The sequence below is a fragment of the Chinchilla lanigera genome, unplaced genomic scaffold (genome assembly GCF_000276665.1).
Source record: "Chinchilla lanigera isolate Chin_1 unplaced genomic scaffold, ChiLan1.0 scaffold00067, whole genome shotgun sequence".
NCBI lineage: Eukaryota > Metazoa > Chordata > Mammalia > Rodentia > Chinchillidae > Chinchilla > Chinchilla lanigera.
Window position 1 is genome coordinate 10136581 of NW_004955468.1, and position 14706 is coordinate 10151286.

Consider the following 14706-nt stretch of genomic DNA (forward strand, 5'->3'; position numbering starts at 1 on the left):
GCATAAAGCAAAAACAGGGATCTGAGCTTCCAAGTATGTCACTGCAAATGAACAAAGATAAACAAGCAGTATGTGCTCTGCAGCTGGGTTCAAAGGGTGAGGTCTGTTTAAGGCACAGTTCTGCTTCTTTAGGTTACCCACAGAAGACACCCATCGATGTTTGGAAACTAAGCTTCCCCCTGAGGGAATTAAAACCAGTCTATCATCCTTTCCCATGAAGCATTTTTCACTCTCACATTCTTCTGCATGTGGTTCTAGCAGTTTACTAGTTTACCAGGATCAAAACTTTCTTTGGATAGTACCATCACCTGAATAGCCAGGCACTAAAGTCTCCTGTATAAGTAGTCTTACATTTCATCCTTCTTTTCTGATTCTGATCCTGTGTGTACACCACTGCAAAAATATAACACAAATCACAGTTCCTTTTATCAGTTATGTGAATATGCTCAGGTATTGAACATCGACTCAATTGCTAAGGCAAATAAGAGAAGTACCTTTTTCACAATTAAGGCTGATTAATACTAAAATGATTTGAATTGCCCCTCTATAATACAGATAAAATTCCACATACTTTATATGTATTAACTCATGTAAGTTTTATAAGAATCCTCAGTAGTTACTATAATTTGTTTTTTTAGATATAACTAGTGTTGTAGTTTAGAACTTTGCTTCAAAATGATTGCTTTGTGTAGTACAATATTTGATCAGCAATATTCTTTTTTTGTTTGTTTTTTTTTTTTTTTTTGTTTTTTTCCGGTACCGGGAACCGAACTCATGACCTTGCGCTTGCCAGGCAGGTGCTTTGCCGCTGAGCTAAATCCCCAGCCCCTGATCAGCAATATTCTTGAAGCCTATTATGTAGGTTTTCCATTAGTGCAAGAATGTACTTGAGACAACTTAAAAAGAACAAAGGTTTATTTCACAGTTTTTAAAGTTTCAGTTCATGGGTATTTTGATCTTTTGCTTTTGGGCCTTTGGCCAAGGTTCACATGTTGTACAAAGCAAAAAAGTATAGGAAATATCATTGTATCTGGGAAAGAGAGAGAGAGAAAGAGAGAGAGAGGAGAGAGAGAGCGAGTGAGATCAATCATGATCCTTCAGGTGCATGCCCCTAGTGAACTAGGATCTCCCACTAGGCCATCCCTCTTAAAGGTTCTATCATCACCCTAGAGGGCCAAACTGAGGACAAAGCCCTTCACACATGAGCCTCTGGAGATTTTCAAAATCCAAACTATAGCACTTATAATTTCATGATGCTGTTATAAGTAATATAATACAGGAGACACAAGAATAAAATATTCTATCTTTACAGAGCTGAGACTGGAGAGACAGTAAGTAAATAAAAAAAATATATACAAGTTTATGGTACGTGCTATAATTAAGAACCAAATTAGGGGAAGAGATAAGAGAGAAACAGGACTATTGTTTCAAAGATCATGGACAGATGAGTCACATAAGAGAAGGAAGCATTTGGGAACTAAATCAAGAACAAGAAATAAACCATGAATATCTGGGGGAGGGGCATTCCATACTGAAGAACTAGAACTAAAGCAGCATTATGCTGGGGTTTTCTTCAAACCAGACTGGAGTAAGAGATGTGGAACACGATGGATGAGGCTGGTAAGTTAGAGTCAGTTCATTCTGGGCACTGACAGATCACTTCCCAGGGATGGAAAGTCATTGCAGAGTTTGTGTAAGTGTAGAGCAGTTCAAAGGAGATGAGTGTTTAGATGCAGAGGGGACAATTGTGGTGCCCAGGGGCCAGAGGGCAGAGGACATGGGTAGATGATAGTCAAAGGGTACGAAGCTTCTGCGATATGGGATAAAAAATTCTGGACTTCTGCAACACACCGTAGTGTCTATAATTTACAAGAAGGTATTGTACAATGAACATTTGCTAAGAGAGTGGGTCTTGTTTGGTCTTAACACTCACATACATGCTACTGTGATGAATAATAAAGAAGTGGGGAGAAAACTTTAGAAGGTCATGGATATGTGTGTGGTGTTGGTGGTGGGGATGCTTTCATCAGTGTATGTTTGTCCTAAACTCATTGTTATATACAATACATATGTACAGCTTTTTAACATGTGCATTATATCTCCGTGAAGTGGTTGTGAAAGATTTGTTTTGGAACACAAATGTCACTCAGCCTCACCATCTGTGACTGCAAAGTGGGGCATGATTGTATCTGTATTCAAAATGCAATGACCCCAATCTGCTCATCTGCACTAGTAGAAACTTAGCGCCACCAAATATATGCCTCACCTGTGCTCACAACCCAGGATTTTAGTGCAAGTAATCAACAGCACCTGTTTGTTTTTTCTCCTCTTTAATGGGTGTTTCCATTTTCCAATATCTGCCATCTACACTGTTGCTCATACCATCTTACAACCCTCTACACAGAGGGTCTCTACCACCTGTTTCTCTCAGTGTTTCCAACCAATCCACCGGTGCTTTTATGGATGGCAGGTCCATATAGAGACATGGGGTATGGATTACACTTCAGCTCTTTGCCTCACTTACTAACCAGTTCCTGAAGCTGTTTTTCTTATATATGGTTTCCTACAGCCTCTTGTGTATAATTACTTCAGCTTCTGGCTCATGTCTCTTGAAAGTCAATAAGTAATTTCCACATAACTTCTTTTTCAGGTTTGGTTGTCTAGCCAGATCACACAGTATCAGTAAATGAAGTCAAACCCATTTCAAAGAATTTACCTAAACTCAATTTGAACTGAGCACATTAAAAGATCTTAACATTATTTTTGATTTTTATCTTTCATAAAAATATCTCCAAAACACTAATCACTGCACTTTTTTTGCTTCAAAAATAAAATATATTTTATATAAAATATGTGGACTCTCCAGCACACAGAACATAGATTTTACATTTAAAAGTAGAAGAGAAATTCCTCTTGGGGAGGGAATCAGTTCTACTTTATGATGTCAGGAATAAAAGTACAGGTTACAAAATGTGTTTAAATGAAGAACAATTATGATTGTCAAAATATGAAAAAATAGTTTCCAAGCAAACATATTGGAATATACTAATATGTTTAATTTTAATCCATTTTAGTAAGAGTTTTATATATGCATTTATTATAGGTACATTTAGATGCATGTTTAAGTAGGCAAGATTAATAAACTCAATCATCTCAAATAAACTCTGCATTGAATGATATATATTAGATATATTTTCTAGCAGTGATCTTCTACATAATCAGCATATGGCCCTGGAAAGTTCCTACAGTAGATCATTTAGATGGTCCCTGTTAAGCAGAACACCACAGAGTAGATACCATTGCCAGGGAGGACTGCAACTACATTGAGGTAGCCAAAGTCACTACCACGCAAAGCACCCACAGAAATCCAAACACTTTTGCCTGCTGCTTCTTGGTATTTTCATGGGTAAGGAAAACACACCGCAGCAAACTATGGGATAAAACAGTGCTTTATTTCCATACAGAAGAGACGGAGCTAGATCAGCTTCATAGGGGTCTCAGTCCCCCATGCTCAGTAGTGCAGAGCAGTTGAGCTGCATGCACACTACCTGTCCTGCAGCAGAGGGGCCCCAGCTTCTCCCCCTTTGAGTCTGAAACACTGACAGCTGCTTGAAGGGCCATTGGTGCATATGCTGACACATGAGCTGGGTGTAGAGAGGTAAAGCTGCATGATGTATAGGCTTACAAATGCTCTTCAGTGTTACCAGTTGACCTCTAACTTCATTTCTGTTAGAGGTAAGTTGCATGCATCTGGTCTTAGGTACTTTTTGGAATCCCTGTCAGATTGGTGGTCAGGCAATAACGGACTCTTATCCTCTGGGAGGAAATGTAGTCTCTGACTATCTGAGGGACACATCAGGAACACTGCAAACTCCCTGCTGCTACTGCAATACTAGGCTTGACCAGTATGTTGACAACAGAGACACCCCTTGGCATTCTTTAGGCAAAAACTGGGTTTCTCAGCCATCTTTATGTTTCACATGCCCCCAGTGGTCAGACATGTTCCTTTCCATTGTTTGAGCTGCTAAATGTCCAGGTACCAAAGCCCAGTCTGTCTGTCCCAATACTGAGGCTGCACCTTCTGTGGGAAACCATTGACCTCTTTGGTGGACAAGACCACTCACATGACTGTCCCATCAAAGCTGGGTGGTAGCATGTTACCTGACATATTAGTGAACATCATCCACCAGAATGGAAGGATCAGGTATCCTTAGTACCTCAGGGAGGAGCTCTAGGTCATTTCAAACTCTTCCTGTAAGATTTCTTTAGTTCAAGTGTTGCCCCCTTATACTACTCTGTTCCAGCAGGACAAGAAAGAGGACAATAGGGAGGGTGACTGTGTGATAGTTTCCTATATAAGGAAAACAGATAACTGTGTATATTAATATGAATATGAAGATATATGTTCCTAAGCTGTACATTGACCTTCACATAAAAAATTTCTTTTGTGCTCTGTGCACGGAGGCCAGAGTCACTGCTGTCATTCACCCCATCTTTGGTTCTGGAAGACTATTGCTTAGTTGTGATTTTTCTGGTTTCTACCCAAAGCCTGTTTGGGTGCTGTGGATGTGGGATGAACAGGAGCAACTGGGCACAAAATAAGACAGAAGCAAGAGAGTTGGCTTGTAGGCTTGGGTGGGATCAAGCCCCCAAAGTATATAGAAGATATGTTCCTCACAGGGCTGTACTATCTGAAAACATCTTGGAAATTAGTCACTTTAGATTTCATTCATTAACTCAACTAGCATTTTTAAAAAATCTATGAATACAAGAGAGGGTTATGGGAGCTACACTACTGAAGGAAAAGAAAACCAGGACTGTGGATTTCTGTCTGAAGTTGCAGTATTTGCTTATTCAATCTATCCATGTCTTTCTTAATGTTTTTATCTTTGTTTTGTTTAAAGGATATTAAATCAACTTTATTCATGTGTAATTTTCAGTAAAATGCATAGATTTTTTTTTTTTTTTTTTTTTTTTTGGTTTTTCTCCGGTACCGGGAACCGACATAGATTTTTAGATGTATAGTTTCATATATATATATATAGCTCCAGATAAAAAAGACCACAATAAAGTACACAATTCTTTATAAACACCTCATAGCCAATTTTCATCAAAATTACTCTAATGCTGGCATATTAGAACTGGTGGGCTGCTTTAAGCCATTTACTTTAAATTTACATTTTATATGAATTCCTTAGGATGAGAATTAGTTGTATTTATTATTTATACTTGGCTTTTTTCCCACATAGAAATGGTTATATGTGATCCATGTTACTGAATATAGCAATCTCCTGTTCCTTTTTCTGTTTTTTTTTTTTTTTTTTCCGGTACCAGGAATCGAACTCACGACCTTGCACTTGCCAGGCAGGCGCTGTGCTGCTGAGCTAAATCCCCAGCCCCGCTTGTTCCTTTTTCTTTTGCTGAACAGAATTCGAGGCATGGATATACTATTTTTTCATCCACCTGCTTTTTGATGAATATTTGGTTTGGATCCAGTATGAGATTCTTCAAACAAAGCCTTTTGCCATTTTGTGTTGCTTTTTTATGTTTTTTTGTTTGTTTTGTTTACCTGCTTGGATGAATTTTGTAAAGTCTGACAACCATGTAGAATGTAGTCACTAATGTGTCTGCTTAGTTTTATTATTTTTTAACACATCATTGTTCCCTCACATTTTTCAGTTTGCTGTACCTTCTCTTTCTTACTTCTTGTTTAAGTTACTAACCTTAGAGCTTCCTCAGAGCACTCCTGAGTCAGTGCAGATTAGCAGGAGGCAGGCAGCAAGAAGCAGAGGCAGTGCCTAACATCTTAAGCTACTAAGCCTTCTGCCTGGTCCTGAGAAGACCTGAGTGGGTGAGGGTGTACCTTACAACTTGAGCAGTTTATAGATCTGTGCTGGTGTGTACTTCCTTTTGTGCAAGGCTTTGTGTGTAACCAGGACAAGTAAATGTGACTCTGGTTCTGTCTTTAGTATGTGTATAGCTTTCCAAACCTCTGGAATAAGTGGGAGTTTATCAAAGTCCACCATGCCTGTTTCATTTTCTTCAATAAATTTGTCTTCAATAAATTTTGTCTGGTCTGTTCTTTGCCTCAGCCAGTATTGCAGCCTCTGTAAAGTTAACTCCCCACCCCAGTGGTTATTGTTTTTTGACAACATTTCTGCACATAGGGTTTTTCTATGGAGTTTTAAATTGGGTCTTCCCTTCCGATGGTAGCAAGAGCAGTGATCTCCATTCAACTATAGCAAAGGAAAGGTTGGAGCAGGACCCTGCTAAGTTGTCATATCCCCTAGTCTTCTTTAGATGCTCCTGCCTCAGCTTTCTGAGTGATGAGTGTTAGGGTTTCAGACATGTGCCACCACACCCGGCAATGCTTACTTGTTTTTAGTGGCTCAGTTTTTGAATGAACTGTGCTCAATTTGTTGCATATTGTGCTCATTTTCAAATACTGAACATGTTTTACTTTGAACAATTTATTCAGTATTACCTCTGGGTTTTCTGGAAGAGATATTCTGTGCTTTGTACTCTGACACTCTGGGTGTCTTGCTAAGTAAATACATTTTGTAAGATTCAAAATCAGATAGATCTGTCAGTTCTTAAAAATCCAAAGCAAAATATAAGTTGCGAAGAACCACTTACTGAGTTTGTGACAGCACAAAGGGATGAACTATTTGAAATGAATTTATGGTAGAACAATTTTGCTTGAGATATCTACACAATATCTTAATTAACAAATGCTTAATTAAAAAATTAAAATTAGTAGTTTTCAGTAGTCATTGTTGGTGATAATGTTTGTACTTTTATTCTAAAACTATCATTTGAATTTTAGTGGAATGAGGGATGAAATGAATATCTGACTGTACGGATTCACTGGGGAACAGAATATTTTCATTGGAGAAAAGAGAAGTAGATGTGAGATACAGGAGTAAAACCCCATGAGTCTGAACCTGAACTGAAAGTGTAACTATGAGCTCATAATTATATCTGTCCTTCAATAACAAAAGCAAAGAACAGGGTGGTTTCTCACTGTTTGACTAATTGCTGTGCTTTTAGCATTTCCCCATTAGATGGCCTAGAAATCACGACTTACCAGGGCTCAGATGAGGATTTCCAACTGATCTTATCGCACTTACAGAGACCAGAGGTATGTGGAGACAAGGCAATGTCCAGTGTGGGGCAGGAAGTGTCCAGAGGAGTCTGGAACAACCTGCCACAGCAGAAGGTGCTGGGTGCTCAAGAAAGGAAACTCGTCAGGAAGACCTGGGGAGCAGCTGCCCTGGGAAGGACCCACTGCCACCAACTGGGAAGTTTTGCCTCAATAAAAACAATGACTATCATGGATTCAGGCCATTCAAATACTTTGGAATCCACAAGTATAGAGTTATGCAAATAAATCCTTAGTCACCTGTGGAATGTCATGTAAACCATTCTCTGGAGAACCGCCACATAAATAGGAAGAACAAAGCTCATGTTCTCTGATTAACTCAAGGTAAGGAAATAATTATTGGGGAGGATGTGTCTTTTTGGAAATATCCTAACAAATACATGAAAATGTATTTTACTTCTTTTCCACCCTGAGGTCATGTTTTCATTAGATATGGCTCAGGGACTCCCCAAAGCCTCTGACATGCTTGGGGGGCGGTCCACTGTGCAACACCAATCTTACAGCAACACCATCATGCTGTTTAATGTTTTCCTTCTATTCTCCTCCTGAGTGGGGGTTGTTCTTCAGAGTGTGGATGCTGCATCAGAGTGGATGCAGAAACAAGTATGAAAAGGTACCTGTTTTCAATTAGGGCAGACACTGAAGAGACCTGCAGAAATGCAAAAAATAAAAGGGGCCGGAAGTCCATCTTACTTATTAAGTACTTGGAAAACATTTGAAGTATAAAACTGATTTTTTATGTAACTTATGTAGTATTTTATATGTTCCAATATTTTAATAACTTAGTAATTGTTATTTCTAGGACATAAGCATTAGTTATTTATGTATTTTAACAATGCTTCCATACACCTATTTAATCTAAACATTTTTGGTGTTCTTGCTTTTATTGTTGTGAAATATATCTATTATCGTGTTTAGTACATTTCTCTTGTTATACCATTTTTTTTCTTTCTTTTTTGAAATAGGGTTTTCATTTGTAGTTCAGGCTGGTCTTGAATTCATTATGTAGCCCAGGCTGGGCTTGAACTCACAGCAATCTTCCTGCCTCAGACTCCCAAGTGCTGGGATTACAGGTGTGCTCCACCATGCCCAGCCTGTTATACCATTTTCAATAATTTTTTCAAGGGTGAAATATGCAAAAGTGTAATGCACGAAGACCATGAAACATTACGTGCTTCTTGGGAGACACACATAGTACAGTCAAATCTGTGTGTGATCAGATCACAAATGTATTTCAATATGCAGTAAATGAAGAGGACACCAGTAATGCTAATTTGTTATTTTGATTAGCAAAATTTACACTGCAAACAATTTTACAAGAAGAATGAAGCAATTTCTTTTTTTCATTTTAAAAATAAAAGGAGGAAAACATTAACAGACAGACAACCTTTTACAAAATAGCAAAAGAACAGTACAGACAATACAAAGTTACAAACAAAGTGGTAGGAAATTAACAATGCTTGTTGTTTTACATATTGATATCTTCAAAGTGGTTTCTTATGAAAACAAATAGAGACATGCAATATTGATCAATCAAGAACTCATTAACAGTTTCTTTCAGCAAAGAAATAGAAGACAGTAGATCAACAATGTTAATTATCCTGTATATACATACATACAAAATTTCTCCTTCTTTCCTTTCTCTTTTCCCACATCCCAGTTCCCTTTACCCTTGAGCATTTTCCTATCATTTCACAATGCCTATCATACCCCCGAGTTTAAATTAACTCTTTCAGGTTTTACACTAGTGAGACAATGTGGTGCTTGTACATGCAGGTCTGATTTATTTCACTTGTGAGTATGGTCTCTAGTTGTGACCATTTGCCTATAAAAGCCTTGAGTTTATAAGTTTTAGAATAAAAATGAAAGGGTAACCCTGCAGGCTAAGCAGATTCATGAGAAATAGCAACTAATTTCAATATATAGATCTTATTTTTATTCTGACTTAAAGAATTGTAAAATAAACAATTCATGTAACAGTTGGTGAATTTTGAGTAGTAATTAGATATTTAATGATAAAAGTTGACTATCTCAGGAATTTTGTTATAGTAACAGGAAGCTGACTGTCAAAGCAAGCCATGAAGTATTCTTTCTGTGAGTGTGCACAGATGCTTCAGGTGTCATGTGGATGTGTGTGACATCTTCTTGGAGACTGTGCTACCTTTATGTTTTTGCTGTCACATCACTGTCACTTGTATGTGACACTGTTTGTTGTGTAGAAGTCTGAGTCTACTTGGTAAGCTTGCACATTTCTTAGGTATTGCCACTATGTTCAGAAGATTTATTCTTGCAAGTAAACCTATAACACATGGAATATACTGAACATTGGTGTTCTATCTAAAATAAAAGCATGATAAAAACATATAATGTTATATGAATGATAGCCTTTGTTATCTCTATCTGTTGTCCAAAAAGTAGATAGAGTCTACTGTGAGGTAATGGAGTTTGGGAATATTGCTAAGAGATATGTACTTTAATATTTGACGAACTATACCCCAATGATAATCTTGCACGAACAGTACTTCAGGTAATAGTGTAGAATATGTATTTCCAGAAATAGAGACTAATACATTACTAATTTTGCATTTTCTATCCACACAGTCCAATTCGTTACTGATAACTTGGAATTGTTTCTCACTATGTTCCTTCCTTGGCTTCCTTTTGTTGGTCTCACACAGTAGACCCATGGTGACTGTGATTGGAATGGAATTAGTCTTCAAGATCCCGGAACTTACAGTAACTCATGGTAATCCTTTAAACTTCTCAAATTTGGGAAGGTAGTGGAGTGAGACCCAGACCTTACCAACGGAGAAATAATAAACCATTGTGAGAAATTTAATATTATTCTTTACTGTAATAATAAATACAAATAAAACAAAATTTTTGAAGAAATATTAAGGTTTACATCTGTCCCTTACAGTTATGAGCTTTTCTTCACCACTATAAGAAATAATGTTCTCTGGAAAGGTGTTAGATGTCACAAGAGAATCTATTGATCATTGAGGAAAATGCCTGTAAGAATATCTTTATCTTTCAAATAAATTATACTTCTCTCTATAACAGTTACCCATAATTTGGCATTTCCTCCAAATGTGAAACATGAACTAAAAGAGCAGCAAATTTAAATGAAATTTAAATTTAAGTGAAATATTGGTGAAATTTAAATAAAATGCATAGCAGATAATAAAAATATTTATGCACACATTGTCTATCTACTAGACAAGATCAATTTAAGACAAGGACACACTACAGTGGAACAGAATAGAGATCACAGAAAAAAATTCATCTTCAGCCATCTGGTTCTCAATAAAGGCATCCAAAACATACATTTGAGAAATAATAGCCTTTCAGTAAATAATTATGGAAAAACCAAGTATATGCATGGAAAACATTGAAACTAGACCCTTATCTCTCACTCTGTAAAAATCAATTAAAATGGAAGAAATAAATATGTAAATTAAGACCTCAAGTATGAAAGAAATAAAAAGAGGGAGAAATGTTCAAAACATCATTATAGGCAATGTTTTTTGAATAGGATCCCAAAAGCACAAAGCTAAGCTAGACATACGGGGTTCTATCACTAAGAAATTTTTGCATAGATAATGTAACAGGAAAGTGAAGAGACAAGCTACATAATGGGAAAGTCTTTCACCAACTACTCGTCTGTCAAAGGATTAATGTACTGATTATAGAAAAAATGAAAGAATTCAACAGAAATGATAATCTAATGAAAAAGACATTTCTCAAAAACAGGCACAGCCAGCCACAACTAGCACCTGAATGACACAGATCTAGTTCACAGGAAAACAAAATGTGCTAGTTGTATTTAGTCTCATGGCACACGTGTTGTCACTGATATCTTCCTCTTCTATCTTCTCTTTCCACATTCCCTTCTTCCTGAAACATGGTGCAGTGGCTGCTTTACATGTACTGGCTGAGGACAAAGAAAAATGGAAATTTAGAAAAAAGAATTTATCTAATCCCCAAACTTTCTAACATTGGGTGGGACATGGCAGTGCATGCCTATAATCTCAGCACTTTGGAAGGTTGAGGCAGGAAGAATGGAAGTTTAATTTTCGCCTGAATAACTCAGGGAGACCCTCTCTCAAATAATAATAATACTAAAACACTGCAAGGGGTGAAGGTGTAGCTCACTCTAAAGGCCCAGGTTTCATTCCCTTGTACCACACGCACAATCAAAAAGCTAAAAGACCACAGAAAATTCTTAAGAGATATCACAATAGAGAATGTCTCCCATTCCCCGAGTTTTTTGTTTAGTAGTAGCCTGATCTTTCTATGTATTGTAGTATCCCTCACCCTACTGTGTTTGAACTTAAGTTTTAATTACTTATATACATTAAACAATCTTTCAGTATGAGTGCAGGAATATTCATTTCTTTATGATCTATTTTGTGAATTAAGAAAAGTAAACTAAGAGAGATCGGTTTCCTCAAATTTCTAGCTGTCTGCTCCTTTGATCTCCATAATGTCGATTGCTTTTTATCCCTAGACCTGTAATTTGGCTGATTTTTACAGTCACAATGGCAAACTCTGAAGAGTTTGTTAAAGTAAAAGTGAAGATATGAACAGTTTTAACCAGGAATAAAAATGTGGGATTAGGGAGATCAGACACAAGGGATCAAATAGGACAAGGGAGATACAGAACATTGGTAATGGGTAATGTGAGGGCAGAGAGGACAGGACAGTGGGAGGGAGAGATACTTAGTTGAGTAAACAAATGATGAGTATCCTCTTAGGTAAGAGAACACTGGAAGTTGAGCAGGGGCTTAGTCTCTCTTTCTTACCTTCCATATCTGTAAGTAGAGGCTCATATAAGTGGAGGGGCTTTTCAAACCACATAGGGGCTTTTCTGAGCTCATATGAAGAAAGCTGAGCACAGGGAGAACAACTGGGAGCCAGGGAGGGAAGAGTCAGTCTGGAAGTCAGGCCCACAGGGGAAATGAAAGATGGAGTAGGAACACCAGGGGGTGGGAGGCAAATGTTTTCACTGATACAAAATTTTTATGAGGAAGAGATTGTCAGTTGGAGGAGAGAGGAAGTGACTGCTACAGCGTATGGAGCAGAAAGAGCTGCTACACTCTGAGATCAAACACAGGCTGAGAGACAGAAGTCCTTTCTCTCAGTGAAATGCTGCTCCTGGCACTGGCATTGCCTGCAGTTCTCTTCCCAGGTGGTGACACTCAGGACGGTAAGAGGAACTCTGACAGCTGCTGGCCCTGGTGCAGGGCTCTGGACAAAGGCAGGCTGAGCTTACCCAGGTGCACTGCTGCTCTGAGCCCTCCTGTGTCCAGGCCACCATTCCACCATTCTGGAGGTTGGTGCTGGAGCCACCAGAATGGCTCCAGAATGGTGGCCAGAATGGCCACCTCCACCATTCTGGAGGTTGGTGCTGGAGCCTGAGGTGCTGGTGCTCTCAATTTGGTCAAAACTTTTGGTTCTGCAGACTGTGAGTTTTTTGTTTGTCTTATATAAAAAAGCCAGGTTATAAATAAAAACAAAAGAAAAGATAGATAATAGGAAGTAATGATCATCAATATCATGATCTCAAGGTGTGCGACTGCAAATGACCATTTATGCTTCTTTATGGCAGACTTATACTCTGTTGTTTTCTCTGTCTGTTCCTCTCTTGATGGACATATAGGCTGCTTTAAAGATCAAGAAATTATGAATTGTGCTGCTGTAAACCATGGCTACCATCTTATCCTTCTTTTCTCCATAGACTTCCAGGGTCCGACCACTTTCCACGTCAACCAAATCACATCCTTTGCCAACAGCACCTGGGCACAATATCAAGGCTCAGGCTGGCTGGGTGACTTGCAGCTTCAGAGGTGGGACAGTGGCTCAGAAACTGCTGTATTCCTGAAGTCCTGGTCTAAGGGCAACCTCAGCGATGAAGTGATATCTGGGCTGGACGTGCTATTCCAAGTCTACTTCATTGGATTCATCTCAGAAGTGCAAGAACTCGCAAGTGAATTCGAAGTGGAATGTGAGTCTAGTTCTCAGACATGGGGGGCATTCCCAGTGTCTTTCTCTCTTGGTTCAGGGCAATGCTCCCTCTAATTTTCTTGCTTCTTCCCAACTTCACTTAACTGCATGCACATTTTGACTAGAGCAGCTCCCACCTGGACTCAACCCCTGAAAACATACTCCCAACTCTTACTGCTCTGCACTCTTCTCTAATAAATGAAGAGTACACTTTGTGACTTCAGCAGAAGGTTTGGGTCTTTTGAAACTTATTCATTTTCTTACTCTGGGCCTTAGTGACCTAAAGTGCAGCTTCCTTCTTTCATCCATCCCTTCAGCGTTCTCCTCCCGAAGGCCTCCTCTCTATGTGACCCTTGGGTTCCCCACGGAAAGGTATATTTGTTGCTCCATTTCATTTTCTTCAGCCTGTGCCTCTCCTGTCCTATCTTAAAACCGTATTCTTTACCATGGTCCCCTTCCCCATCAAGTGTACCTCTCCCCAGTGCTCTTCTTTCTGAAACTCTCCAAGTACTATAATTATTTTACCCCTGACTCTTGTCCTCACTCAAATCCGATATTTTGGGTCCCCTCCACATTCCTTTATGTCTTGTTTGCTGTTTAATAACATCTCTCTGTTTGCCTTCTCCACAGACCCCTTTGAGATCCAGGGCATCGCAGGCTGTGAATTGCATTCTGGGGATGCCACCCTAAGCTTCTTGAAGGGAGCTTTAGGAGGACTGGATTTCCTGACCATCACAAATCATTCATGTCTGCCTGCACCAGAGGGTGGCACCAGGGCACAGATGTTCTGCATATTCATCTCTCAGTACAAAGCTATCTGTGACATTATAGATAAGCTCCTTATAGAAATTTGCCCTCAATATCTCTTGAGCATCCTTGAAGCAGGGAAGACAGATCTACAGAAACAAGGTTAGTCCTGCTCTGTTTTACTTTGTATCACTTTAATTCCAAGAGTAGAAAGGTACCAGATGGGTTTCCACAATAACTTATTTTATTCCCAAAGACTAGAGGGGTAAATATCCAAGCTTGTGGGCTTCAGAGTTACTTGGTGTGGATTAGAGTCATAATCTGACACTTACCTAGCCTCTTCCTGCCCCAGTGAAACCGGAGGCCTGGCTGTCCCAGGGGCCCAGCCCTGGGCCTGGCTGTCTGCAGCTGGTCTGCCATGTCTCTGGCTTCCACCCAAAGCCCGTGTGGGTGATGTGGATGCGGGCTGAGCAGGAGCAGCCTGAAACTCAGAGAGGGGACATCCTGCCCAATGCTGATGACACATGGTATCTCCAAGTGACCCTGGATGTGGCAGCTGAGGAGGCTGCTGGGCTGTCTTGCCGAGTGAAGCACAGCAGTCTGGGAGGGCAGGACATCGTCCTCCACTGGGGTGAGAAAAGATGGGACTTAGGCTGGAAATGAGGGGAAAGATAGGGTAGGTCATGGGTTATGAGAGGGGAGAGAGAAGCAGAGAGAGAGAGAGAGAGAGAGAGAGAGAGAGAGAGAGAGAGGGAGAGAGAGAGGAGAGAAATTTACTCTTCATGTATAGA

The 14706-nt window shown here is 39.2% G+C and overlaps 1 protein-coding gene across 1 annotated transcript in view; it reads left to right on the plus strand.

Moving 5' to 3' along the window:
* The first annotated feature begins 12234 nt into the window (after positions 1-12234).
* The window catches only part of LOC102023795 (T-cell surface glycoprotein CD1b2-like), a 3863-nt gene continuing 1391 nt past the window's right edge, over positions 12235-14706 (plus strand). Inside the window, exons 1-4 of the mRNA XM_005400145.2 lie at positions 12235-12371; positions 12903-13169; positions 13799-14077; positions 14268-14546. Of these exons, the coding sequence (XP_005400202.1) occupies positions 12311-12371; positions 12903-13169; positions 13799-14077; positions 14268-14546 (886 nt within the window). The 5' untranslated portion in view covers positions 12235-12310. The remainder of the gene's footprint in view (positions 12372-12902; positions 13170-13798; positions 14078-14267; positions 14547-14706) is intronic.